General features: G+C 46.3%; 4 protein-coding genes across 22 annotated transcripts in view; 1 reads left to right on the top strand and 3 right to left on the bottom strand.

Moving 5' to 3' along the window:
* GABPB2 (GA binding protein transcription factor subunit beta 2) overlaps positions 1-8,430 on the bottom strand; it is a 35,302-nt gene extending 26,872 nt beyond the window's left edge. For 3 of the 6 annotated variants that reach the window (XM_042953921.1, XM_042953923.1, XM_042953924.1), the window contains exons 1-3: positions 8,248-8,429; positions 2,370-2,509; positions 328-495 (exon numbers count right to left, since the gene is read on the bottom strand). In XM_042953921.1, coding sequence (XP_042809855.1) covers positions 328-495; positions 2,370-2,477 — 276 coding nt within the window. In that variant the 5' untranslated portion in view covers positions 2,478-2,509; positions 8,248-8,429. Of the gene's footprint in view, positions 1-327; positions 496-2,369; positions 2,510-8,247 lie in introns of all 6 variants that reach the window. The other 3 variants (XM_042953925.1, XM_042953926.1, XM_042953922.1) reach the window with 2 other exon arrangements.
* A 1,766-nt stretch (positions 8,431-10,196) lies between these two features.
* On the bottom strand, positions 10,197-20,594 carry MLLT11 (MLLT11 transcription factor 7 cofactor). 14 transcript variants are annotated; one of them, XM_042953908.1, is made up of 6 exons: positions 20,269-20,594; positions 19,643-19,788; positions 19,348-19,435; positions 17,084-17,236; positions 15,766-15,838; positions 10,197-11,440 (listed from the first exon to the last, which is right to left on the bottom strand). In XM_042953908.1, the coding sequence occupies exon 6, from the start codon at positions 11,432-11,434 to the stop codon at positions 11,162-11,164; it is 273 nt and encodes a 90-aa protein (XP_042809842.1). In that variant the 5' UTR covers positions 11,435-11,440; positions 15,766-15,838; positions 17,084-17,236; positions 19,348-19,435; positions 19,643-19,788; positions 20,269-20,594; the 3' UTR covers positions 10,197-11,161. The 14 variants fall into 14 exon arrangements, with proteins under 14 accessions (XP_042809842.1, XP_042809841.1, XP_042809848.1 ...); XM_042953907.1 differs by having other exon boundaries at positions 19,643-19,748; XM_042953914.1 differs by having other exon boundaries at positions 17,084-17,205; positions 19,643-19,748.
* Positions 16,693-22,600, top strand: CDC42SE1 (CDC42 small effector 1). The gene is made up of 5 exons (XM_042953920.1): positions 16,693-16,811; positions 19,903-20,217; positions 20,756-20,866; positions 21,578-21,666; positions 21,964-22,600. Exons 2-4 carry the CDS (start codon positions 20,164-20,166, stop codon positions 21,650-21,652), a joined length of 240 nt encoding a protein of 79 aa, XP_042809854.1. The 5' UTR covers positions 16,693-16,811; positions 19,903-20,163; the 3' UTR covers positions 21,653-21,666; positions 21,964-22,600.
* A 2,096-nt stretch (positions 22,601-24,696) lies between these two features.
* CC1H1orf56 (chromosome C1 C1orf56 homolog) lies at positions 24,697-26,819 on the bottom strand. Its single transcript, XM_042953903.1, has 2 exons — positions 25,660-26,819; positions 24,697-24,822 (listed from the first exon to the last, which is right to left on the bottom strand). Exons 1-2 carry the CDS (start codon positions 26,692-26,694, stop codon positions 24,802-24,804), a joined length of 1,056 nt encoding a protein of 351 aa, XP_042809837.1. The 5' UTR covers positions 26,695-26,819; the 3' UTR covers positions 24,697-24,801.
* Positions 26,820-26,901: the final 82 nt, after the last annotated feature.

Raw genomic sequence — 26,901 nt, 5'->3', positions numbered from 1 at the left:
GGGAAATTATAACAGATGGGAAAGGAAGGAGAAAAGAGCAGATTTTTTGTTGCATTTATTAACAGAGAGCTGAGCGCCTAGAAAAACAGGCATAAGTAAAGAGAACACCTGCAGAAGGGAATGAAGAAAAATCAATAAAGTCTGCTTAGCCTGTAAAAGATTAGGAAACCCGATCCTCATAGCCATGACGACTCTTGAAAGAGATGCAAGTCTGTGCTATGAACTGTCCTAAACTTAATCTCTCCCAGCCTAGTTTCCTACCACCCATTCAAGTAAGAAGACAGGGAGGTGGATATCTTTTTTACAATATAGATCCACCACTATTACCCTAACAAGCAGTTCCACGATGTGGGCATGTCCGTCAGCTGCAGCCATGTGCAAGGGGGTCCTGTCCACTTTGGTCCGGGCATCCCTGCTAACGCCTGCTCGAAGGAGCACTTCTGCTGTGGAATAATGACCATACTGGGCTGCAAGGTGGAGGGGTGATGTTCCAAGCTGTGGGAAAATAATACTCATTGAGTATCAACCGTGTGCAGAGTCCTAAATCATTGAGAGACACAAATGAACAAGAGGTACAGTCTATGGTTCCTGTCCTTGGAGAGAGAATCTGGGTGGCCAATAGGAGTAAAGAATATTAATTAAGAACTTAATATACTAACAGGCAAATAAACATACCACCAATTAAATAAGTGCTAATGGATTTAAGTCAGGTGGAGTTACCAGGTGAGATTCTCCAAAGGACATGATGTTAAGCAAGGCTTAGAAGAAGGTAAAAAAAAAAAAATGGATAAACAGGAACATTCTGCATTGGGGTAAAGGTAAGGGATAGGCAAATTCAAAAGAATTCTTAGGAAAAGGGCAGAAGCTAGAAAGTTAGTGAGAAATTTGGGGTAAAAATTTAATTGGTTGGAATAGAAGTCTGTTGCCACCGTAAAACAAAGCAAAAAGACTGATGAGATGAAGAGTGCTAAAATTTTAGCAATGGCATGTGAATAGCAATAAGCTACTGTCAAATAGCAATAAGTCTGTATCATCTCAAAGTACATCTTTCAAGAGTTATCTATCTTTGGCCACTTTGGCCAGAGATCTATTCCTTTCTTCGTGTTAAGTTCTTTATTTTAAGCCTATGTTGCTTCTTTGCCTTTCTTATATATTCAGCCTTTCTGCCTGACTGGATTTAATTCACATTGCTCTTTTCAGGTCTATTTATAGAAATGCTAATCTCATAGGTTTCCTTTTCTTCCTTTTTGTGAAGTGCTAACAATCTGCTGACCTCTAAAGCTATGAATTAATCACCCCAGCATAGAGGACATTGGCTCATCAAATTGTTCAAATTAGGTAATGCCTGCACCTGGCTGGCTCAGCTGGTAGATCATGTGACTGGATCTCGGGGTTGTGAGTTTGAGACCCATGTTGTGTGCAGAGATTACATTTAAAAAAAATTAAAAAAAATTAAATTAGATACTGCTTATAAAATCCATGAATGCTTAGCAAGCCCATATTATAACCTGGATCTTCTGAAACTGCTCTTCAAGCTGGCTGTTTAGGCTCATGAAATTAACACCTTCCTCTTAATGTATTTTAACACTGGTAAAAAGGTAACAAATGCCTAGACTATTCCTTATTAACCGGGATACTTTAGAGAAAAGGAAACAAGTAGTTTATTAGTCTAGAAATGCACTCTTATTATACTGATTTTGTTTAATTTTTAGCTAATTACAGAAGCCTATAACCTAAGTACACTCCAGGGAGAATTAAACCTTCAGAAAATACTCTAAGAAACATTATGGAAAATCACAAGTATATAATACCTTACAATTACCATCTATATATATCCACAGGAGACTCTTTCAATTTGGAAAACTAAAAGAAGTATTTAGGTAAAACGAAGAAAACAAAACTCTTGTAGGAGAATGAAGCAGAAAGGGAATGAGAAAAAGCAATACAGTATGTTCAGCCTTTAAGAAAAAGGTTGGGGGACACCTGGCTAGCTCGGCCCGTAGAGTGTGCAACTTTTGATCTTGGGGTTGTGAGTTCAAGCTCCACATTGGGTATAGAGATTACTTAAAAAAAAAATCTTTGACGCCTGGGTGGCTCAGTTGGTTAAGTGTCCAACTCTTGATTTTGGTTCAGGTCAGGATCTCACAGTTCATGGGTTCAAGCTCTGCATGGGGCTCTGCACTGACAGAGTGAAGCCTGCTTGGGATTCTCTCTCCCCCGCCCCCCCCCCCCATCCCCTGCTCACATGCTCAATCTCTCTCTCAAAATAAATAAATAAACTTAAAAAAATAATTAAAAAAAATTAAATGTTTGGGGGGGAAAAAAGAAATTGGCAACAGCACACATTGGGAATAATGAAAAGAGCTTACCCAGTCTGTGGTGAATGGGGCGCCATTTGCCATCAATGTTCTCACTTCATCATCTTGGCCTTTTCTTGCCGCTTCTAGTAACCTCTTCCCCAAGTCCACCAAAGACATCTTTATGCATAGGAACAAAAGTTTTCAGGAAGCTATAATTCAAACACAAGGAAAGCTGCCTGTAAAAATGCTCTGAGAAGACCTCTTGTACTTAAATATATGTAAGATATTTCTCAAGCTGACTACCCAGTATGGCACTTTCTCTCCACCTCATCTAACACAATCAGATATTTGGAAAAGTTTAGGCCCTAAACAATAGTTCCTTAATGTTCAATATTCAGAAAAATACTTTGGAAACCTGTGCAACACATTACCACCTCTCTAGCTTAAGGAATCAAAAAAACAGCATTTCATCCCTTTGAAACAACTGTGGGTAGAAATGTACGTCAAGGGTGCCTGGGTGGCTCAGTTGGTTAAGCATCTGACTCTTGACCTTGACTCAGGTCATGATCTCATGATTTGTGAGATCCCAGCCCCATGTTGGGCTCTGCGCTGACAGTGGGGAGCCTGCTTGGGATTCTTTCTTTCCCTCTCTCTCTGCCCCTGCCCCACTCCCATGAGCACTCCCTCTCTCCCTCTCTCAAAATAAGTAAATAAACTTTAAAAAAATGTTATGTCACACCAAAGAATGATGAATAGACAATCCAAGCATATTGAGACTTAGTTAGACAGCAGAAACTTTTTCAAAAATGAATAAAGTGAGCCTGCCACTTCGAGTAAAACAATTGGCAGTGTTCATTGCTAATTATTAATTATAATTAGAGCTTTCAAGCAAAATTAGAATTTTGGGAAACAAATCCACCACCATGAGTTAACAGCTTACTATAAAGTTTTCTGATGAAATTAGTTATGATACTAATGAATGTGATTTTTTAATATTGTAAAATAAAATGCATCAACATTTGGATGATCTGCGTAATTTGCAGAACCAGTATTTTTCAAATGACCAATGCATGTTATAAAATCACGTACAAGTAAAAACAATACTTTAAAGTGAAAGAACAGTTGGTTTTAAGGTAATAGAGTATAATAATTTCATTCATATGGTTTCAGATTCTTCACTGCAAGTAACTTTTAAGAAATCGTTAATTTGTACAGTTTTTGTGTAGAATCAAAGAAGAACACCAGAATTACCTGAAAAAGCTATTAAAATATTCCTTTTTCCAAGTACATATTGCAACAGATTACATGCAATAGTAGATATGCAGCTGTTGTTTTTTTTTCAATGTTCATTCACTTTTGAGAGACAGAGATAGAGTGCAAGCAGGGGAGGGACAGGGAGAGAGAGAGACACAGAATCCAAAGCAGGCTCCAGGCTCTGAACTGTCAGCGCAGAGTCCAACACGGGGCTCAAACCCATCAAAAGTGAGATCATGACCTGAGTTGAAGTCGGACGCTCAACCGACTGAGCCACCCAGGTGCCCCACTGCAGCTGTTTTCTATTAAGCCAGAGGTTAGAAAGATTTGCAAAAACATAAAACAATGCCATTCTTCTCATTATTTAACTCGGAAGATACATTTCTTATAAAAATGTGTTATTTATGTTAACATGTACAGGATTTACTATTGTATTTTAATGAATGAACATTTTTAAATTAATTTCCAAGAGCACCTGAGTGGCTCAACCAGTTAAGAATCTGACTCCTGATTTCACCTGAGGTCATGATCTGACTGTCCTGAGATCAAGCCAGATTGGGCTCCGCACTGAGTGTGGAGGCTGCTTAAGAGTTTCTTTCTCCTTCTCCCCCCCACCCCCCCGCCCCCGCCACGCATGCACACACGCACTCTCTTGCAAGAAAAAAACGCATCAGGAAATATGAAGTAATTTCAAACAAGTACCTGTCATAGTTAAAAAATAAATAAATAAAAATTAATTTTGAAAATAGTTAAGTACCAATAGATATAACACATTGGTGTCCTCAATAATTTTTAAGAATATAAATGAGTCCAAGGGGTACCTGGGTGACTCCTTGGTTAAGCATCAGACTTCGGCTCAGGTCATGACCTCACAGTTTGTGGGCTCAAGCCCCGTGTCGGGCTCTGTGCCGACAGCTCAGAGCCTGGAGCCTGCTTCAGATTATGTGTCTCCCTCTCTCTCTGCCCCTCCCCCACTCACACTGTCTCTCACTCTCAAAAAAATAAATAAAACATTAAAATATATAAATATATATATGTAAATATATATATGTAAATATATATATAAATATATATATGTAAATATATATGTAAATATATATATAATATATATATATATAATATATATATATATTATATATATATATATAAATAAATGAGTCCTGAAACCAGAAAATTTGAGGCTCATCGGCTTAGGCAAGTCATTCAGCCACCATGTGATTTAACCTTCCATATCCATATCCCAGAGCATTGTCCTCAAACCTGCATGTCCAGGAGACCACCTGAGAGTGTTCAGAATGAGCACAGCTCACACTACAGTCCAGACCCTTTGAATGAGTATGTTCACAAGGAGAGGATGGACTTTAATAGCAAACTTCTATAACCAACATGTCAGTTTTCACAACTTAAGAAAATGCTAAAGAAAAAAATGATAGCAAAACCTTATTATAGAAAACCAATACTTTGTATTTCTCCGTAATCACCTTCCTTTTAAAATATCAAAATTGCCTTGCAATTTAATTATCTTATTACTAATACTTAACAATTTTTAGGAGGTGCATTAGTCATAAATGACTTCCTCACATTTTCTCAAATTACACTATACACATATGTATACATACATACACACACATATATATATGGTATGTATACATAATATATACATACATAACACACATATATATACGGTATATATAGTACATACATACACATATGGTATATATAACATATGGCGTATGTATATATATATATATATATATAGATAGATAGATAGATAGGTAGATATAGATATACACAGTATATCACCAAGTCTTAAACACTTCCATAATAACTGGTCACAAAGGAAAAGACTGGCAAAAAGCAGAAGTATCTTTCTTTTTTTTTTAACTTTATTAATTTAGTTTGAGAGTGAGAAAGAGTGCAAGTTGGGGAGGGACAGAGAGAGAGAGAATCCCATGCAGGCTCCACACAGTCTGCATGTAACTTGATGCAGGCTTGAACTCAGGCACCGTGAGACCATGACCTGAGCCAAAACCAAGAGTCAGATGCTTAACGGACTGACTGAGCCACGCAGGCATCCCAGAAGTATCCTAATAGTGAAATTTCAGCTGTTCTTTACCACAAAAAAATACTGTTGAAGGTTGGGGTACCTGCCTAAGGAGAAATCTGGTTTGCTTTACATTCCAGGGAAGCTGGTATTTCTAGAAAACGAGACCCTTTATATAAATAAGTTGATTTTATCCCACAGAAACTGTTGTCTTTAGCATGTGAACTCTTCCAAAGTATTTTTGAAGTCAATGTTTTTCACTATAGTCTGCCTTCATATATATATATATTAATTGTATCGTTTTTCTTTAATCATATTTGTGACTCATGGATCAGTACCTCTAAATGGCAATTGACTCAGATTTGTCATCCCATTCTTTTTTTGTCGTTTATTTATTTTGAGAGAGAGAGAGAGAGAGAGAGAGAGAGAACTTCAAGCAGTCTCTACGCTGTCAGCACTGAGTCCGAAGTGGGGCTCAAACTCACAAATCATGAGACCATGACCTGAGCCAAAATCAAGAGCTGGACCTTTAACCGACTGAGCCACCCAGGCATCTGTCATCCCATTCTTTAAATAGGCCATGAAAAGCCTTATTTCTTACTATACAAAGATATAAACTTTGGGATTAGAATGTAAGTAGGGAGTTATATTCATCACTGATAAAAAAAAAAAAAGTCTAGAAATGTGCTCTTCAAGGTTCTTTTCTCCCCTATCCTCCATTCTTTTGAGTTAACCTGAAGCATCTATCCAAAGTTAAAAATAAAATGTATTTTTAAAATAGTATTTTGGGGCTCATGGCTGGTTGACAGAGGAGTGTGCAACTCTTGATCTTACGGTCATGAGTTCCAGCCCCACATGGGGTGTAGCAATTGCTTAAATAAATAAAACTTTAGAAGTAATAATAAAACAGCAGCATTTTGGGGGGACTGTATTCCCTTCTCCCATATCCTATGTAAATGCTGACAACACCCACCAGACAAGAGATGTGGCCAAAGAGTCCAGAGGAGCTTGAGGCACTTTCAAGCTCCCTGATTATTGAAAACACTGGGAAAACATTCTCCCTTACTGGACATACCTCTACTTTTCCTATATCGGAAGTGAAGAACAAAACAAAATCTGGTCTAACTTGTCTCTTAGGATTTTGGAGATGAATAAAATAACAAAGTACACACTCCCTCTCCCAAACAAACACACAAGAACTCCAAATAAGTGTGGTTTTTTAATTAAAAAAAAAATCTTTATTTATTTTTGAGAGAGAGACAGAATGTGAGTGGGGAAGGTGGGGGCGGGGGGGAGGGAGGGAGACACAGAATCTGAAGCAGGCTCCAAGCTCGCAGCTGTCAGCAAAGAGCCCGACCCAGGGCTTGAACTCACAAACTGGGAGATCATGACCTGGGCTGAGCTGAAGTCAGATGCTTAACCAACTGAGCCACCCAGGTGCCCCTAGATAAGTTTGTTTTAATAACTGATGAAGTGCTTGCGCTGTTGACAACAAAGTACTCTTATTATCATAGAATAATTACATTTGTTGACATAAGAATTTGTGGGGAGGAGAGGTAGGGGGTTGGGTGGCTCCTCTGTTAAGCATCTCACTCTTAGTTTCCACACAGGTTACGATCCCACCATTCATAAGACAGAGCCCCAAGTCTGGCTCTGCAGCTGACAGTGGGAACCCTGCTTGGGATTCTCTCTCCCCTTCTTTTTCTGCCCTTTCCCTGCTTGCACGCTATCTCTCTCTGAAAATAAATAAACACCAAAAAAAAAAAAAAAAAGATTTTGGGTGGGGCAGTTCTTTCACTGTTACTAAAGAGTGTATGAAAATACATGCTTAATAACATCTCTATTGGATTGGGTGGGTCAAATGGCACTAGGAAAATATGGCCCCTGACGGCCAAAAATGTTGTTAAATTGTTGGAGGTAAGTCACAGAACGTCCTTTTCTGTAGATGTTTAAGAGAGAAAGAAGTCCTTGTGGGAAGAAGGAGGGGAATGGGATAATCTCTGCTGGCTCAAGGAAATCCGTGAGAACAGAAGAAAGGTAACGAGAAGGAGAAATGGAATTGAAGAAGCCATAGTATGACGACCCATTTTTCTTTTTCTCTTGCACACGTCTCCACCGGGCAGCCAGCTGTACAAACAACTGTGCCACAAATGAGGGCGGGGCCCTTACTGCTCTTGCAGATTACTGAACTCCCTCAAAATCTTTAAGCTACTACTTAAGTCAGACAATTGAGAGTCCCCGTTTTTTCCTCCATCACAAACCCTCCAGTTGCAGACAGCAACACTGTCCTTCAGGAAGAAGAGTCAATGGGGGTAGTAAGCCAAGGTCTTGGCCCGGCGGGGGGCGCTAAGCTCCGCGCTGCCCCCTAGCGGTCACCTCTGTGGCCCTAGTTTCCCTGGGTCCAGCTCCCCAGCCCCAGGTCTTACACCCACCCCCTTCTTCACCTCCTCTCAGTCCCCTCCCCTTCCTCCCGGCCGCATCCCCTTCCTCTTCGTCCCCCTCCCCGAGCTGCCCCCGCTCCGGTGAAGGGGCGCCGCTCAGTCTGCACCCAGAAGTTCGGGGCTGGGCTGGGCGCGGTGCGCCTTCCCACGGCAGTCTCCCTTCCAGCCCTCACGCCCCCCAGAGTCCACACATCTTCTTCCCCCTCACCTCCTCGTCCGGGACGCTGCCGGCCGCGCTTTCACCGAGCCTGCCAGTTTGGTCCCGTTTCCTTCTCTAGTTAAGACTCCCTGTCACTGACGGTTACTTTTTGGCCTTTTCATATATGCATATTTTGGGGGCCTTTAACCCCCCCTCGTGGAGAAATGGAGGCAACAAGATGGCGGACCCGGAAGTGAAGACTCAGCGAATACAATTTCTGGCGGAGGGATCTGTGAGGAGACAATGATCAGAAAACCCAGATTTCCATTAGAACCGAAGAGCGGCGCACCCCCGAGGCTCATTTTCTTTCCACCGAAGGCCTTTTGAAGTGGAAAAGAGTGTATCCGAGACGACCCAGAGAGGACTATTTGGCGAGGCGGAGGATTGTTGTTACGTGTCTTACGTGTCGTGTAGTTCCGGTAGGGGGATGGACCCGATGGTTTGTTTTGGCGCCAAGAGCCCGGCGTCGTGCCGACGGCAAATCGGTATCAGCGTCGATCCTGTACCCTCTTGGTAACTTGTCTCGGGGCCAGCCCTAGGATTGATGGGAAAAACTTTCTGTCTCAGCCTCCGGTGAAACTGTTGGAGACGTTCCTGGCTTTGTGCTAAAGTTGAGCCCTGGTGCAAGCTGTCTGCTCAGAATAGTGGAACAAATAACGGAGGCTTTTTTGAGGGGCTTGGAAGCGCATGCAGATTGAGTTTGCAAACCCACTTAACGCATTTTACTTACCAGATGATTCTCACCTTCGCCCACCGATCGCCACTACCTAAGGGCAGCGAGAAATCGGGAAAGAAGCCCTTCAAAAGTACGTGAACGTAGAAAAGGACACATTCCGGCTCTACTTTCATTAGATCTTGGCTTTTGTCGGTTTTGGTGGGCCTTTCAAAGCCAACTGTTTTTGCGTCTACCTCCTTTTCTGAACTTGGTAGTGCCATCTTTTTTTTTTTTTTTTTTTTTTTAATTTTTTTTTAACGTTTATTTATTTTTGAGACAGAGAGAGAGACAGAGCATGAACGGGGGAGGGGCAGAGAGAGAGGGAGACACAGAATCGGAAGCAGGCTCCAGGCTCTGAGCCATCAGCCCAGAGCCCGACGTGGGGCTCGAACTCACGGACCGCGAGATCATGACCTGAGCTGAAGTCGGATGCTTAACCGACTGAGCCACCCAGGCGCCCCAAGTAGTGCCATCTTTAAAGTATGGCATGCTCCCCAAGTATGATCCACCTTGATATTTACGGGTTCCCTTTTTTTGAGAGTCAAAATCTTGTTTCATTGCCGTGTGTATCCTTTTGTATCTCCTGGCTCATTGCCTTTCGAATACTAAGGACCCCAAAACGACCAGTGTGGCTTTGTTTTTAATGAGTTGAGTTATAAATAAGCAGTTAACATATTTGGATGACTTAGTTTCTTTTTTTAAGGCATCTATACTGAGATCATTAAGAGCACGGTTGGTGGGGCGCCTGGGTGGCTCAGTCGGTTAGGCGCCCGACTCTAGCTCAGGTCACAATCTCGTGGTCCATGAGTTCGAGCCCCACGTCGGGCTCTGGGCTGATGGCTCAGAGCCTGGAGCCTGCTTCCGATTCTGTGTCTCCCTCTCTCTCTGCCCCTCCCCCGTTCATGCTCTGTCTCTCTCTGTCCCAAAAATAAATAAACGTTAAGAGCACGGTTGGTGCCACAGATGCCTTCTGAGACATCTAGAATTACTCCCTATGTTGGTAGCCAATGGTCAAGCAGAAGAGTGGTTGTTTGCATTTCTTCCTAAATAGCTTTGTAATTTTAAGTTGATTTTACCCTTATTGATACCTATCCAACCTGATATTCATCATTTTTAATGTACAAAGGCTACTAAAAGAACTCTTATTGAAAGACAAAATATATAAGCTGAAGGTGAAAGCAAGGCTAATTTTGGAGATCTATACCGCTTCTCTTTGAAGAGAGAGAAAACTAGAATCCAGGCCTGGGATTGAATGTCTTTATTCAAGAAATGAGAAAATGGCAGCACAAATCAGCAGCAATAATTTTGGAAGGAATGGGGTACAAGGTGTAGGGTCATAATGTGATTATTTCAAGGTCTCAAGGTAGCTGAGGAACTGTGCCTGAGGCCCATTGATCAGTATTCTCCATTGCAGACGCAGGAGGTGGCAAGACTAAAACACTAAAGGCCAAACCTTATGCCTTTTAGAAACAGAATCATACCTTACAAATTATCATAGTACTCAGCAAGATTACATTTTAAGATTTGAAATTGGAGTCATTTTCCTCAGCTAGCGTTAGGAGCAAAGTTGTAAAGTGGCAAAGGTTTGAAGGACTACCCCTTTGACAATATAGTTATTTCTGAAACAATTCAATTCTTTCCCTTATTTTCATTTTCCATGAGGTATTATCACCTCTTGTTTTATACCTTTCATTACACCCGATTTCTCTGAGGAAAAGAAGGTATTGTAAGGAGCAGGATCCAACAGCGAGACTTAACACCTTAACAGCCTTTTAGAAATCCTACTGTCTTGTAGTAGATAATCTCAAAGCTTCCAGGGTTTTCAGCGACTGTTGAAGAAAGATTTGTGTTTACCGATCTGGAGCAGGATATTAAGTTTGAGCAATCTCTGAAGAAGATTAAAATGAAAAAAAAAATTGTCCCCCATTTTGAACTACTATACTACTCTCTGGCGCCCCCCACCAGGCTTCTTTCTGGAATTAGTGTCTGGGGGGATAACTTTGGGGCTTAAGGGCTTTTGAGAAAAACTGATTAAATAAATAAATAAATAAATAAATAATAAATACAACACAACTCTGGCAGATTCATCAGCACCACCTCAACACCATAGAGGGGAGAGAGCAAGATTCACAGGACAAAGGGTGGGAAGGGAGAGGCTTGCAAGGGAAGACAGTGAGGGCAAGGTGGTGGCAGAGAGGAGTCTTGGGCTTAAAGCAAGTCCAATTCGAAGGAGTGGATGCTGGCAATGGGAGCTCTCCAGAAGTTGAAGGTGCTGTACTCCAGGAGGGCATCGCCTTCGGAGTGTTTCTCCTGTTCAACTCCAGTTGGTTGCCCGGTCATCTTGCCAGCGCTGCTGTCTTTGATCTTGTAGGTGGATGTATCTGACAGACCCAGGCCTTCCAGCTCCGACAGATCCAGCTCTGGAATGGGCATCCTCCAGAAAAGAAAGGAGCTGTACTGGCTACTCACAGGGTCCCTCATAACTTCCTAGAAAGGAACCAGCTGTTAGTCCTCATTCTACAGCAACCTCTTCATGGCCCATGGCCTTTCCTTACTTAAAAACTTCACAGGGGCACCCAGGTGGCTCCTTCGGTTAAGCATCCAACTCTTGCTTTGGGCTCAGGTCATGATCTCACCGTTCGTGAGACGGAGCCCCCCCGCATTGGGTTCTGCACTGACAGCACGGAGCCTGCTTAGGCTTTTCTTTCCCCCCCTCTCTGCCCCTCTCCCACTTGTATGCACACCCTCTCTCTCTCAAAATAAATGAAGGTTTAAAAAAAAAAAACATAAAGAAACCTTAAAAAATAAAAACTTCCCATTCTCATTTGCCTCTGTACATGATCCAGATTTCCTAGGACAAGCTTTGGGAACCTTTCCTTTATTACTATTTTCTACCATTTCCTGCCTTCTCTCATCTTGGAAGGACTTATTCACTGCCTAATGCTTCAAGTCAATCTTGGGTCTGGTTTTCAAGGCTTTCTAGAATTTGGCTCATCCTTCCTAGCCATAGTACAGTCTCTGCTAGTTATGCTCATTTCTGTCTTGGTTAACTTTGTCTACTCTCCATCTTTTGTATTTATTATTATTTCTTTTACGTACAAGATCATCGGTTTACTATAAAAGGATATAACTCAGGAATGGCAGATGGAGGAGATACACAAGGCCAAGTACAGGAAAAGGGCGCAGAGCTCCCATGCCCTCTCCAGGTGCTCCACTCTCCCCACATCATGTGTTTCCACCAACCTGGAAAGCTCCTCTCTGCTCTCCATCTTAAAATACCACCCATGTTTCAAGACTACCAGGAGTCCCTAGAAGAATCCAAGTCCCTAGAGAAATCATTCCCCTGAATTCTTATGTTTTTAAATACTTGGCTTTTTCCTAACTTTGGTTTAATAGGTACCTCTAAAAAGGGCTTTGAGAGAGAGAGAGAGAAAGCATGAGCCAGGAAGGGGCAAGAGAAAGAGGGAGACACAGAATCTAAAGCAGGCTCCAGGCTCTGAGCTGTCAGCACAGAGCCTGATGCAGGGCTTGAACCCATGATCGTGCCCTGAGCTGATGTCAGACGCTCAACTGACTGAGCCACCAAAGCACCCCTAATTTTCTCTCTTTATCCATCCATAACTTGCCACTCCCGTCTTTTAGCCCACAGGTAAGCCTTAACAGCCTGTATTTATAGTTTTCTCTAGCCTACCTCTCCTTCAAAACAAAGCCCAGGTAGGTGCTGAAAGAATTTTCCTATGCTATAACAAGACCTTGATTCTCTCATCCTAATGCTAGAATTTACCTGAGAGCAAATGGATTGGGAATTCCAGGTAAGGAAAGTAAGAGTTTAGACCGGAAGGAGAAAGTCCTTTGACCGAATTCGATACTTTTCTCTGCTCTAACAAGTACTCCTATCATCTTTTCCCACCCACACCCTGATGTTACAGGACTAGTATGCCTCCTGCACCCTGCTGGTTACTAGCCAAGAAGGGGCAAAAGCATTAGTTGAAATGTTCCCAAAGAAGCAGAATGAACATTCCACTGCCTCCAAAAATAGAACCCCCATTTTAAAAGGCCTTCCTCCCAGTACACTCCATTGGCTCCTACCAGGCCTGAGGCTCCTAAACAGTGGCTTTAAATAGGTTCCCAACTGCCCCCATGTAATGTGTTAGGCGAACATGAGAACCACTGCACTACAGGAACTATAACCGCATATAATGTGAACTGTCTCTACTGAGCCAGAACAAAAAAGCCTTAATCTAGAGCACAGTTATGTGTGAGTGTAGGGGCTTTAGGACTGGTGAGTGGGCAGACCAGGATGTTTTTAATGTTAAAAGCCAGTTCTCAGTTGCTCTTTTTCTTCTGAGGTTCAGGCTCCAAAGAAACCCTGGGAACTGAACATTACTCAGCAGAGAAATTGCTTAGAAGGAAGGTTATGTGGGGACTGGAACAGGGTGGGGGAGGGTGCTGGAAAGGTGAGGTCATCATCCTATGATACTCAACTCTGATCGTTTCCACAGTAATTTCCAGAGACATGTGCACAGAAAGAGAGTTACAAAAAATGGTTGGACCTATCAGACTACCTACTCTGGCTTTAGACAGGGACCACCTTAGGATCATCAGTGTTACGGACTTCTGACCAGAGACTTTTTTTTCCCTCTTTTTCTTCCTTCCTTCCTTTTCTTTTTTTAACTAAATTGCCAGTTACTTGCCTACATTGCTGGCTTTTTCTTTTTTTTTTTTTTAAATATCTCCTCCCTTACCAGTCCTGTCCATATCAAGCTTAGTATAATGTGGGCACATGGTAGAGTCTTTAAAAAATAGAATCACAGGGGGGAAAAAAATCATAGAATTTTAAAACTAGAAGACATGTTTAGGGTTCCTGGCTGGCTCCATCAGTGGAGTGTGTTACTCTTGACCTTGGGGTTGTGCGTTTGAGCCTCATGTTGGGTGTAGAGATTACTTAAATAAATATATTCTGTGCTGTAACATACGGTATATTTTTTTTTAAAAAGGAAAGAAAAGAAAACATGTTAGAAATTATCTGCTGACTCGTGAAGCCTTCCAGCCAGTTAGAACATAGGTCTCATTCCCCATCTGGTCTTTGTTGATGTGTTGTACATAGATAGTTGCGTACAGTTTTATATAATCCTATACCAATATTCTCAAAACTTGCAAGAATTTTTAGTTGCTGAAGAACAGATACTCAGTAGACTAGATGTTGATTGTTCCAGTGATTCTGATCTGAATGATGAAAATGCAGAAGACAGCAAGCTAGAATCTGAGACAGTGAAAAAGCTCTTTGACAAACTGACTCCTTTTCTTAAAACCAGATATGTATAAAAATTGTCCAAACAATCCCTGAGCGTCTGGCAGAGCATATCTTGCAATAAAAAAATGCTAAAGGAAATTTTACAAAATATTAACTTACAAGGCCTAAAATCTCTAGCTATGCCATGAACTCGGAGACATGTACACAGAGTACCAAATGCATAGAAAGACACTCATACAAGCATGTATGACATTTAAATTCAAGTCAAGAACACTGACCACACAGAAAATTGCAACTAAAATACCATTCACACTACTCTCATCAGTAAGGAAATTCTGGTGTTTAATATAGTATGGATTTAATTCCCAAGTCTCCAAATTTTGCAGAAGGTCCCTGTTCAGCAAGCTTTCTCTTCCCCTCCCCAACTGTTCTCCATCCATACCTCATCTCTCTCTCCATTTCTTCAAGGGCTTGGACAGTGCCTTGTACCACAATATATGTTCAAAAAATCCTTCCAAATGTCCTTCCTTTTAAATGATCCAGATACTTTAGGCAAAGGTAATTTCTAAATATCACCCTTTGTATTCTTAGGGATACATGATTAGCAAATATATAGTATAAAAAGACACACTCTCTCTGAGCCCCACAGACACACCCAAATACCCTTTGTCTAGACCCTCTGTGGGAACCCAAGGCCTACCTGCCTGACAGGGCCTTGCTGTGTCATGCTGCCACCATTGGGGGGAATGACAGGGATGGTGGTTGGAGGGGATGGAAGCTCTCTGGCATTTCAGTGTAAGTGCCTCCCTCATTCTGGTCTTGGATTTCCCTGTTAGCCATGACCTTCCCCCATCTATTCTCACTGAGCTGCAAATAAGCATTCCTTCCCAGAATCTGCTATGTAGCTTTTGTGGGCTGTACTGATTTCAATAATAGAATCAGGCAGTTCTCCAACACAGAGGCCCCCACCTTCCTACCTCAAGCTGCCTCTTTCTTTGGAGCAAAGGTTTGAGATGGGGAGTGGGAGGCTGTTAAACGAGAGGTCAGGATTACTTTCAATATTATGTCATCCCTTCCCCCAAATTCCCTCCTATGGAGACAAATAAGTTTGGGATGAAGGCAGACACATCAATGGAATACCACAGAAAAAAAATATATATATAGGGAAGTACAGGCTAGAGCAATACAGTAAGACTACAGATTCATCAAAAAACAGGTAAAACAAATTATAGCTTGAAAAGGAAGATGGAGATAACAAACGAAGATAATAAAACACCTAAGACAAATTATAGGCAAATAGATACTTGAAATGAGATAAACGCTGAGAAATAATAATTCCATGTAAATTGTTAGAAATTAATGTCTGTGTATTAGAAGGCAATAATGGAAATCTTAGCAAAGGGATCTAAAAAGGCGACCAAAACCTACCCATTGTTCACAGCGCCCCTTCTCTTGAACTGTCCCCCACCTCATCCTTATTAAGGGTCTTCAACCCAACCAGAAGCAGCTGCTCTTTTATCTTTGCAGCCCCGTGCCCCCTTCCCGCAATTTAGTTTACCTGTTATCAATGAATTACTAGTGTGTTCCCAAGATGGAAGGAGTACCTCGAGGGCTCCGGCGTCTGCTCAGGGCTGGAGAAAAAGCAAGCTGTTGGGGCTTTGACGGCTTTGTCTTCTCACTCCCTCTCTCGCTCCAGTGGCTGAGTCTATCTGCTCAGTCTCCCCCTGCAATGCAGCCCCTCCTAAGAAGGGCGGAAGGACTCCCCGCCCCCTCCTTGCCTGACTCGGCTAATTCAAATGATAGGTTCCAGAACACTTCAGGGAGGGAGACAGGATTAAAGCATCTCCGTAGGCTTTATTGGTCGGCACAATTATTCCGGAGCTCTTCCCGCACCCCCCTGCTGCCTGGGGTGCAATGAATGAGTAGTTAATTGTCCCCTAAGTTTAGGCTTATGGATTTAAAAAGCTTAACTCTGGATAACAATAGAGGGGTGTCCCTTTATGCCTCAATTTAAGGATTTCAAGTTACGAAATGTTTTATTTTTGAGAATCCGAAAAAAAATCCTCGCCCCTCCCCCCTCCAATCCCTACTCCTGCGACTCGCCTCCGCACCCTCACAATGAGTAAATAAACCTAGCCCCATTCCACTTCGGGGAGAGCACGGGAGGATGGGGTGAGGTGCTTCCACGAATCTCTAAACTTAGCCGGGCCCGGGGGATTTGGGGGCTCCTCTTAGTTTTGCCCCGCAATGCCTGGCGCGCAAGGGGGGACATGAGGCTGCGGGCATCGCGGCTTGGGCGCCCCCCCCCCCGCCCCCGGCCCCAGCAGGGGTGCCAGCCGGCCGAAGCCGCCAGGCCACCTCTCACGGCCCCGTGTGGTGCAGTGCCTCCCCAGTCCGGGGGGGAGCAGTGCGCCCAGCTCCGGGCCGGACGGGTTTCGTAATCGCGTCGCCGCCGTTTCCGCCCCGAGCCAGCCCCACCTCTGCCGGCCCGCCCTCGGCTCTCCCACCGCGCAGCGGAGCCAGCCCGGGAAGCCCACACCGGCGGGCACGGCGCGGGAGCCCCCACCCGCGGCAGCCGCAAGCCTCGACGCCGAAGCGCGGCAGGTGAGACCGCGGCGGGGGTCCCCGGGCGGTGAGCCCCGCCTGCGCTGCCGGGTGGAGACGCACCGGATGCTGGGGGTGGGGGAAGAGGGAGGCCGGGGCTGTAGAGATGCAGGGTTGGTGGGAAGAGGAGTGCGTTCCCAGAGGAACAGTCTCCATCCCCGCCCGTGCGGTGCGCAGGCCGTGGCCGCTGAAGGGCAGAGGGCAGGGAGGGACTGGGATGGGGGGTGGGGGGACGGAGGCCAGAGGGGATAAAGTCTCCGAGACTCACTAACCTCGGCGGTGGCGTGTGCTGGACAGTGAAGCACACAGCTGGTTCCTGGGACGGCCAAATCTGAGGCCGAAGCAGCCACAGAAGACAGTGACAGTCTGGAAAATTCACAGCGGGATCCCAATCCTAGTTCAGCGTTGGGAGGAGCAGAGGATTTCTGGGTAGAGTTGGGGAGTGGACAGAAATGCAGTCCATGGGACTTTGTCTCCTGGGGAGGGAGCTTAGGGCCTAGCTTCGGTTCCTAGTAAGCCCCCACAAGACCTTCCTTGGGGAAAGGCACAGTCGGTACTGGGGCAGATGGCTGTCACTTGATCGAAGAGTGCTGTTCCCCCTACTTCCCCGGCGCCCCTCAGCAGCCCTGCGTGTCAGGAGGTCTCCACAAGGAACCAGCTGCAGCCCCGGGCTTAGAGCCAGAATTGCCCACTCCATTCTCTCAGTTCTCTTTCTCTTTCTCCAGCTGCTTCTTGTGAAGGCTTGTTGGGCAGCGGGTTGGAGGCCTTGGGGCTGAAGGCAGCGGGACCGGGAAAACCGGTTTGGGGCTAGAACAGGACTGGGGAACTACCTCTGTACATCCTTTCCCACTGGAACCTTTCTCCCATCCCTCCTCCTGCTCACTCCCCCAGTGGTTGGGAAGCTCCTAAGTCCTAGTGTGACCTTGGTGTCTCCAAGCTCCATCGTTCAGCCTTCCTATTTGGGACTCAGGCCCAGTTCTCAATGCTACTAGGCTGTCAGGATATGGCCTTACACAGTCTAATGCTGAGTCCTCCTGCTCTCTTCCCAGCCCCTTCCCCTCCACTGGGGAGCTAAAATAGTGGGCAGTGAATGCAGGTGTCTCTTCCTCCTGGGCTTACCAGCTCTGGACTTCATGTTTCCTCAACCCAGTCATCTCTAGATACTTTAAAGGAGAGTGGCAGCCCGTTGCTCTTACTTCCTTTCCTGGCCTGTACCCCCTGCCATCACCACATTCCCCCTGCCCACCCTTCTCCACACTCCGACTCCCCTGCCAAGTTTCAGAGACCCTTATGTTCTGTGTCCTGGGGAATGGAATTTCCTGGTCACTTCTCATCATCATTGGCCCTTTCGTGCCAAGTCCCACACACACATGCTTTCCCTCCACCCAGCTCTTGCCAGATCCCTGGAAAAGGAACAGAAACGTCCTTGTTCTCTCCACTGCCCCTTTCCCTCCCTCTCCTCTCCCCTCTTCTCTCCTCTTCCCTCCCGCCCTCCACTTCTGTCCACTCAGCTGGGTGTTGGGGGAGAGTCCACTCTCTGTAAAGCCTGGCTGGGGGTATTGGGGGTTTCCTCTGATTCTCCATTGTTTTCTTCATTCCCCCGCCTGCAGCCGTTAACACCCGCCACCACCACCATTGCAACAAACCCTGTGACTGACTGACTTCCCCACTGACCACAGCTCCCCTCTCTGGACAGCTGTGTTCTGACTTCCGCCCCTGTCTCATTACTCCTCCCCTCCAGTGGTGGGAAGGGAAGTAAAGCTCAGGCCCCTAGGTCTTTCTCTCCCCTACAAGCCGTATCTTAGTGTTTGTGTGATCTCATCCCAATGCTATATTAGAAAATCCTCTCAGTTCTTAGAGCAGTCTTGGGTCCAGAGCATCGGGGTTCCAGGTGTGGAGGGGAGGGAGATTCCTATTCGTGCTAGAGTGTAATACTCATGAAGCAGCCCCATTTGGAGTCTTTGAGGCTGCCTGTATCATAGGACTGGGGAAGTGCAGTGAGCCCAGGGGAAACCCAGGTGTGCCCTAGCGTGGCTGGCCGGGAGGAAAAGGGAAGGAAGTTCTTCCCTGGACACTAATGCTGTTGGAAAGTTCCTCGTGTCTGGTTGGCTGGTGAAGCTTGGGAATGGAAGTGGAGAGGAGGGAGGAGAGAACAGGTCACAGCATGAGAGTAGGAGGCAGGCGGGGAGGCCTGAGGCCCCATGGGGGATGAGGCAGAGCAGAGTGGCACTGCACGATGGGACATGTGAAGAGGGTGGGGAGCTGGAGAAAGACGCCTTGTGGGACAGAAGATACCTGGTACCTGTGTCCCTACAGCCTGTGCACAGATCATCTGTCCAAGGCACACACGCCGGAATCCTTGCCGTGCCACATATGTGCACGCAGAGGTGCACACACAGGAGTGTGGTGTATACAGCCTTCGGGAAAGATCTCAAGGTCGAGTAATAAAGGAGTTGTTGAAGGGAGAGGTTGGATCTCAATTGAAGGAAATGAGGAGGAACAAGGGCAGGGATTAGAGAGGGAAGAAACTCCTCACCGTAGAAAGTCTTTCTTGAGGTCCAACCTGCTGCAGTTAGTCAACTACAACCTGGGCAGTCAAGGCCTCTCTCGGTCTTAAAGAAAATCTAGATGTTTAGGGTAAGGTAAGGAAAAAGGGAGGGACAAGGGTGGAGGCCCTGTTTGTGAGAACAAAAAAACCACCATTTCCTCTTAAAGGTCACTTAACTGCCCCTCCCCGTCTGCCCTAAACCCAAGGAGATGGGAGGAGGGACTTGTAGCACCCCCAAAACGGCTCCTTTGTGCCAGTGTCCCTTGGCCCCTCCCATCCTCACCCTAAATGCTTCTATTCCCTGCCTCTCCCTTGGTTCCAGCAGCTCCTCAACCGCTTGGTGCCCTTCTGGTTCTTTTCCTTTCTCTGGGCATCACACTGTGAGGTTCCTGTGTTTGGAGAGGTTAGTGTTGGGTGCAGGACCAGGGCCTTTAAGGGAGAACAAGAAGATCTAGGCTCATCAGGAGGCTTCTCAAGGGGGGGCTGGTGGTAGAGATGGGATTTCTCACCAACTTTTTCTCTCTTTACTTTCTGCCCATCCAGGTTTCTGGGGCTGAGGAAGACATAACCTTGTGCCTGCCTGCTCACCCCAGTCTCATCCTGCTAGTCCCTCAGGGTCTGAGACGCTGACCTTCACTGCCCAGCCAAGGGTACCACAGACTGTGCTGTCTCCAGACCCGTCCCGCTGAGTAAACCCGGGTTGTCATTACACCTGAGGGCACTGAGGAGTGGGCAGTCAAAGCACCAGAGCAAGAGCCCTCTGGGGCCTCAGGCAGAGGAGTGAAACTGGAACCATCAGGGAACATGAGTGAATTCTGGCACAAACTAGGTTGCTGCGTGGTAGAGAAACCCCAGCCGGTGAGTCCCCAACCCCCCACCCCCACCCCAGCACACACAGAAGTCAGTTACCGCGTCCTGTGAGGCAGACACAGCACCCAGAAAGCACCCTGCTTGCCTCCCTCTCCGTCACAGTAGTCTCTATGGCCAGGCAGGTGTGCACATGGGATACAGGGGAACTGGGAGACAGAGGAACTGAATAGCCCTAGCTATCACTTCCTGTTTCTGTCCATTCTGGGAGTTGTAGGCGGAGCTTAATACCTGTCCGTCCCTCCTCCCCGCCCCCCCCCCCATTGTTTCCTCATCAGCCAGAGGTGACTTTGATATGTCCTTTCTTTGGCATTCACTCTGTAGGCTCCTGTTGTTGTCACCCTGCCTGTGTCCTCTCTGTGTTTATATTGTTAGACCTTAGTGATTTCCCTGTTGTGAAGCCACATACCCTTGCCCATCAGGCCCTTAGCTCTTCCTTTAGTGGTTTTCAAGACCACTAAAAGTGGTTTTCCACACTTCGTGTGGAAGAGGGGGCTTCAGACTTAACTCCCCTGTCTTCTCTAAGCAGAAGAAGAAGAGGAGACGAATTGACCGGACCATGATTGGGGAACCAATGAATTTTGTCCACCTGACTCACATTGGCTCTGGGGAGATGGGGGCCGGAGATGGACTTACCATGGTAACAAGGCAGTGGGGAGAGGTTGATGCGGGATTGCGGCCTAGAACCATTCCCCTTTTTTGAAGTTTAAGCAGGGGACATATGAATACTCGATGGGGAAGTAAGAGGCTAGGATTCTAGTCCTGGTCACCAGCCACATAAACCTGAGACCTGGCATTTCAGGTTTCTGGCCTAAGCTCCCTCATTTTTATAATTAGTAAATTATTCTTTACTGGGACGGGGGATATATGTGACCCCAGAGTTACTTGGAGGGCTTTTCCCCCAAACCAGACCCTTCTATTAGTTAAGAGTTAATAGTCATATTGTGGCCGGGTACATTAGGACAGGAAAAAGACTGAGCACCCCTGTCCTAAATAACGTCTAATACACTTTTCTACTCTCAGAACAAGGGAAATAGGCCTGGAGATAGCGAAGGAGTCTTTTCACCAATTGTGAAACTCCGATAAATATGAGAGAGTCCTTTGTGAGAGTCTTATTAGTAGAAGACCCATTTTATCTCATCCTCATGAAAGTCAATATGAAGGGAGACACTGAAACTTCCCTTGGAAGAATGGTGGTTGGTTTTAACCTTTTCAGATTGATTTTTTTTTTTTTTTTTTTTTTTTTTTTGCCAAAGCAATGGGGTCTGCCTCTTCCATGGAGGGCACAGGGGAGATCGCTTCCTTTGTGATATCAAGACAGGATGAGGGTCTCACATGTGCTTTTTCACAGACAGGTGCTGTCCAGGAGCAGATGAGATCCAAGGGAAACCGAGACAGGCCATGGAGCAATTCTAGGGGCTTGTAGCTCCGACAGGAATGGTAAGTAACTAAGGACACCCGTCCAACACCTCTAGCCCCTGATAGCACATCCTGACGCCCACCTCAGAACCCCAATCCCCTGCAAGAATGGGAGGTGAGAGAAGGAAGTATTAGGATGGGGGAGTCAAGAATGGAGGACCCAGAAGGGCAGAGAGACAGCGAGGCACAGACAGATAGAAATCGAGAAAAGAGCATGCTGCGGAAATAGCCGAGAGTCTACACTAGGTGGTGCCTTACCCCTAAGGCCTCAGTTTTCCTTGAGACTAATCCTCCTTCTTCAATTTCTTTTTAAATCAGGTTCTGCTGTCGAAGCCTCCACTCCATGTCCAGCCCAGAAGAGATGTTGCTCCCTCCTAGAACCAGTGACCCCAGGGTCCCTCTTTTCCCTATCTGCCTATTAGTGCCTCAGAAGGCTTGGGGGCTGGACTCCCTCTATTCCCTCTGGCTATAGCCCCTCCTGGAGATGGGGTCAAGGCAGCAGGACTGACCAAGTGACTACTGGTTGGCCAGAGGAGCTCAGCTGAAGCCCCGGACACTCTCAGATCTGAGATAGGAGTTTTCTGGGAACCCAGGATAAGTTCCCTTCTCCTGAATGACGGTCTAGGTGCCATCTGTTTTAAACTCTTAACCTGGAACTCCTTAAATGGGGTAGGTGAGTGAGATTCCCAAAGCTGAAGCCGGCTTTGCTGAGAAGCTCCTTACCTGCCCTTCTTCTTCCTCCTGGAGTGAACTGAAGCAGACGTCAAGCAGGGAGAGGAGGGGAGGGTGACCACTGCCGAGTCTACTCTTTCTCTTTAGATCTCAGACTTTAAGCTCACAGCCCCTCAGTATCTCTCTGCAACTACCAGGGTCTTTCTCTAATTAGGCCTCTAACCCTGTTTCTGTAGCATTGTGAGTCCCCCAACATCTTTCTTTAATTAAAATTTTAAGATGAGTTCTCTTAATGACCTCCCTCCTTCTACTACCTCTGCCCTTGACCCCATCCCCACTAGGAATGTTTTTGTTTCCCATTGATTAAGACCTAGGTTAGAGGTGGATCTTAACCTGATGGTATTCCATTTAACTCTTGGGGACCTTGCCTGCCCTCTGCCAATCTCCCTGCTGGCCCAGGTGAGGAGAAAGAGGGATCTGGAGAGAAACCCAGAATGTTGCAAAACTAGGAAGTAGGTCTCTGAGTGGACCTCCAAACCACTGAAGATGGGAGGAGTGGTTGGTTGAAAACAATCGTCTGTAAGTTTAGGGATCTTCCAGTCCTTACCACATGGGAGCGGGGACACCTCTAGTGCATGGATTCTCAACCCAGACACTTTTGACATTGGGTTGGGTAATTCTTTGTAATGGGGGACTATCCTGTGCATCCTAGGATATTTAGTAGCACATCTGGCCCATCCTAGTTATAACAACCAAAAATGTCCAGGTATTGCCAAATGTCTCCCCCCGGGGGCAAAAATCACCCCTAGTTGAGGGCCACTGCTCAAGAGTCCAGGTATCTCTGTAAAGTGTTTTCCTCACCCTACACCCATTTCATTATTCATCTGAAGCCTGAGCCATAGATGAACTAGGCCCTCTGGAAAGCAGGCTCAACAGGGCTGCACATCATCTCTAAAACAGGCTCTTTATTCAGGGTATTGCTCTGCTCACATGGGTTCATGTCTCCGGTGGATGCGATGCCTACTACCCTTCTCTGTTCTTGTTTGTGGAGAAGGGGTTCCTGCACTATGGAGGCAGGAACAGGGTTTGGTGAGATTGGGGGAGGGAGGGAGAAGAGGCAATAGAGAGAGCCACAGACACCCCGGTGTGTCCTCTGCAAACTTTAAGCTCTCTTTCTGTGCCCTGGTCCTAGAACCAGATACGAATAAGACTCAGGGAGTTTCGTCTGAAGACCAGGTCCCACTCCCCACCTGGCTGAAGAGTCCGCTTTAGGTGGGAAAATTATGCAGGAACAGGGTCTTTCGGCAGTTTGTTTTCTCAGGTGTTTCTTCTGTCCCCTTCCTTGCAGGGTGGTTAGGAAGGCAGGACAAAACCGGTGAGCTCCCACCTGCTCAGAGACTGAGAGGGTGGGGGTCTCTCATTAACTCCATAACAAGCAGCATCCTGTTTGATGGTGATGGGGTCAGGAATGTGGGAACTAGGATCCACTCTGCTGAGTCCACCATCCATCCAGTGTGCCCCTCCTCTAGTGACAGGTTCTAATTGTGTTTCCATTTCAGTGTATTTCCTGCCCTTTTCAGGGTCTAAGATTGGTCATACATTCCCAATTTACTGTTCAAATCTAGCTAGTTGCTCTGAAAGTAGCTCATCTTGTCCTAAAGTAGCTTAATGGCCTGAGGGTTATACTCAATCTGAAGGGTTAACAGGATAGGGTAGAAAGATGGGGGGCTCGTGGACTCAGGACACCCTGATCTTTAGCCTTATTCTGATGTCTTTTCTTTGGACACAGTCTTCTTTGGTGTTCTTTTGCCTTTAGCTACCTTTTCTAATGTGTATGCTACCATCACTTTAACAATATTTAAGAGTGATGGCAATGGGTTCAAGAGTCATAATTTATATTAAAAATGTGTTGGACTTTTAACTACATTTTTCAAATAAAAAACATGTAAGCAAAATAGTCGCAGAGTGATCACTACAGGTGTGTGTTGGGTCAAAGGATAGATATGGTTGATGTCACTCCTAGAAAGTAGCCGACATGGAATTCTGTGCCAACATCACCCTTTCCAAGGAGAGAAGGCCAAGTACTGTGAAGATAAGACTACCATCCTTTTCCAAGAGCTCACCTCCTTGTTCTTCCTGTTCCCTCTTCTTGGCTTTCATCTGAGATTTTTCATCTTTAAAAAATCACTAAAAACTTGGGAAAGGAGGAAGAGGAGCAACATCAACATTTTATCCTGGGGTACGGGGTGGGGGTGAAATATGCTGGAGGACAAGGGAAGGGATCAGGCCCGATGGTGTTAGCTACACAGTTCAGTTTTAAGGTTGAAGAGATTTCTGGCCTCCACCCTCAGATACGTCTGTAAAGAGACACAAGACCGATATTTTTTCTAATTTTTTCTGTACTAAAAATATCCAGTAGGTTCTGGGATTGAAAGGGTGGGGAGGCTGAGATGCTGACACCTTCTCTTGAGGATGAAGTGGCCATTACCTGCGGTTTCTCTCTAGCTGGGTAAGAAAACAGAAGAGAAGAGGGGAAATGTTAGAACCACATCTATGTTTTCCCTTCCTTGCTTCATCTCCCTCTCCCCATAAGCCCTCATTCCCTCAACACTACTGCCCCCTACTTAGGCTTCTTTATATTGAATCATTGGTATTGGATACCCGGGGAGGAGGACAAAAACAAACTTGCAAAATGACTGACCGTATATACTATTTTAGTGTCCTTCCTCTCTCCCACAAAGGTCCCGAAATCCTATCAATTGAGAATATTTTATCAAGTCAATCAGAACCTTTGGTAGTTCATTTGGTAAAGCAGAGGACTATCCTTCCCGAAGAATTCTTAAGTTACTGGAAATCATCCCAGGAGTTCTTTGGGATAGTGGTGGTGGAGGGCTTCGGCACTGGTGTCAATGCCCCCCATTTCCTCCTCTGTAACGGAATAACACCTCACAGCATTGTTGTGAGGGTCGATCCAGGTAAAGTGCACATAGTAAGACCTTAAATATTAGCTGTTGTTACTATTAGACTGCATTCATGAGCTGAGAATGATTTATATCTTCCACATCTATTGTCTGCATCAAAAATTGTTGATATACCTACAATCTTCACAATTTGGTCAATAATTCTCTAACGACCCATACATGTTACCCATTAACCAACCAGCAGTTGCCCAAGAAATGGGTGGAATCAATGGCTAACAATAATGTGAATAACTAGTATATTATGAATGAATGACCAAACAGATGACAGTTCATGGAAGCACACTGGCTAGTTGACCCAACAGGATTTTGGATGTCAGGACTTTCCATCAACAAAGGTCCTTGGCTATCACCAAACACTTACTGGTTGCATCTCTGTGAACACTGAAGACAGACTGTTCCAAATATCCTCCAGCCCCATCCGGACTCGTCTCCAAAAAGCAAGGGCTGGACTGGGGCTGGGGCTGGGGCTGGGGCCAAAGAAGAGGAAGGGGGTGGGTCTGAGTCTAGAGCTGAGGGGCGGTATGGGAGTGGTAGTGGTGGTGGTAGTGGTGGTGGTGGTAGTGGTCTGAGTGGTGCAGCTGGTGTCAGGGCAGAGACCGGTGTCCAGAGGGCACTCCTCCCTAAGTCGGTTGCAGGGACACTGCTGGTAGGTACAAGGCCGGTGCTCTGTGCGGAGTTGGCTCAGTGCTCCAACTCGAAGGCGCCCGGAAAGGCCTTGCAGCCTGCCTGCCCTGGACCGGCTCATGGTGCCTGACCTGCAGTGGCAGTGCCATGGGCCCCAGGGCATGAGAACCAGCCGCAGGTCCTCGGCTGGCGGCATGGCTGTTGGTGAAGGGTGTGGCCACGGTCTCGGGGTGGACCCTGCTGTTGACCACTGGCTCATGGTACTGTCGGGGTGAACCAAGTCCTCAGTGGACATCCACGTGTTGGCCCGCTGGTCTGAAGAAGACATCCTGATCTCGGGCTCCTGGGTATTTGCTTTAAACCTTGGGTTGGGCATCCTCGCCGTATTGGAAGTCGCTCGGAGAGCCTCTCCGCTCACGTTACTCTTTCTGGCGTTGATCACAACCCCCTCTTCCAAAGACTCATCTTCCTCCGGCGATGACACAATTGACTTTCTGACGCCTGTGGCCACCGTGGAGGCCAAGAGCTCGGCCGCGGCCGGGCCTGCCAGGCGGTCGGCACGGGCCACGAGGTCATCCTCGTCCTCCATTGTTACCCTCATCTTCTTGGGAGCGCCGGTCCGGGGGGTGGTCCGGTAGTTGCGGGACATCGGGACCCCGGAGCGGAAACTTACCCGCTGCGACTCGGTGGAAGTCAGGCCTTGGGCCCCCGCCGCCCGGGGCCCCAGACTCAGCAGCAGGGCCCAGAACAGCGCGCCGGCGGCGGGGACCATGGGGCCGGGCAGTGGACGGCTGAAGGGGAGGCCAGCGAAGGAGGCCGCGTCTCCCACCTCCTCCCTCCCTTCCACTCTCGACCCAGGGGGTCGTTGGAACCGAGGCCCGTGGGGCTCCTACCGCGCGCCACGCCCCTCCCCCAGGCGCTCTCGGCGCAGCCCGAGGGGCTGAGCTAAAATCCCAGGAACTCCCGCAGCCAGAACTCC

The sequence above is a fragment of the Panthera leo genome, chromosome C1 (genome assembly GCF_018350215.1).
Source record: "Panthera leo isolate Ple1 chromosome C1, P.leo_Ple1_pat1.1, whole genome shotgun sequence".
NCBI lineage: Eukaryota > Metazoa > Chordata > Mammalia > Carnivora > Felidae > Panthera > Panthera leo.
The sequence above is the reverse complement of the archived record's forward strand: the minus strand, read 5'-3'. Positions and strand labels throughout refer to the sequence as shown.

Excerpts from the sequence above, each read along its gene's own strand:
- MLLT11 (XM_042953913.1), bottom strand. The coding sequence starts at position 11,434 with ATGAGGGACCCTGTGAGTAGCCAGTACAGCTCCTTTCTTTTCTGGAGG.
- CDC42SE1 (XM_042953920.1), top strand. The coding sequence starts at position 20,164 with ATGAGTGAATTCTGGCACAAACTAGGTTGCTGCGTGGTAGAGAAACCC. Across the intron at positions 20,218-20,755 it reads TGGTAGAGAAACCCCAGCCG|AAGAAGAAGAGGAGACGAAT; the intron begins GTGAGTCCCCAA and ends TTCTCTAAGCAG. Across the intron at positions 20,867-21,577 it reads CCGGAGATGGACTTACCATG|ACAGGTGCTGTCCAGGAGCA; the intron begins GTAACAAGGCAG and ends GCTTTTTCACAG.
- CC1H1orf56 (XM_042953903.1), bottom strand. The coding sequence starts at position 26,694 with ATGGTCCCCGCCGCCGGCGCGCTGTTCTGGGCCCTGCTGCTGAGTCTG. Across the intron at positions 24,823-25,659 it reads TGTTCACAGAGATGCAACCA|CTAGAGAGAAACCGCAGGTA; the intron begins GTAAGTGTTTGG and ends TTTCTTACCCAG.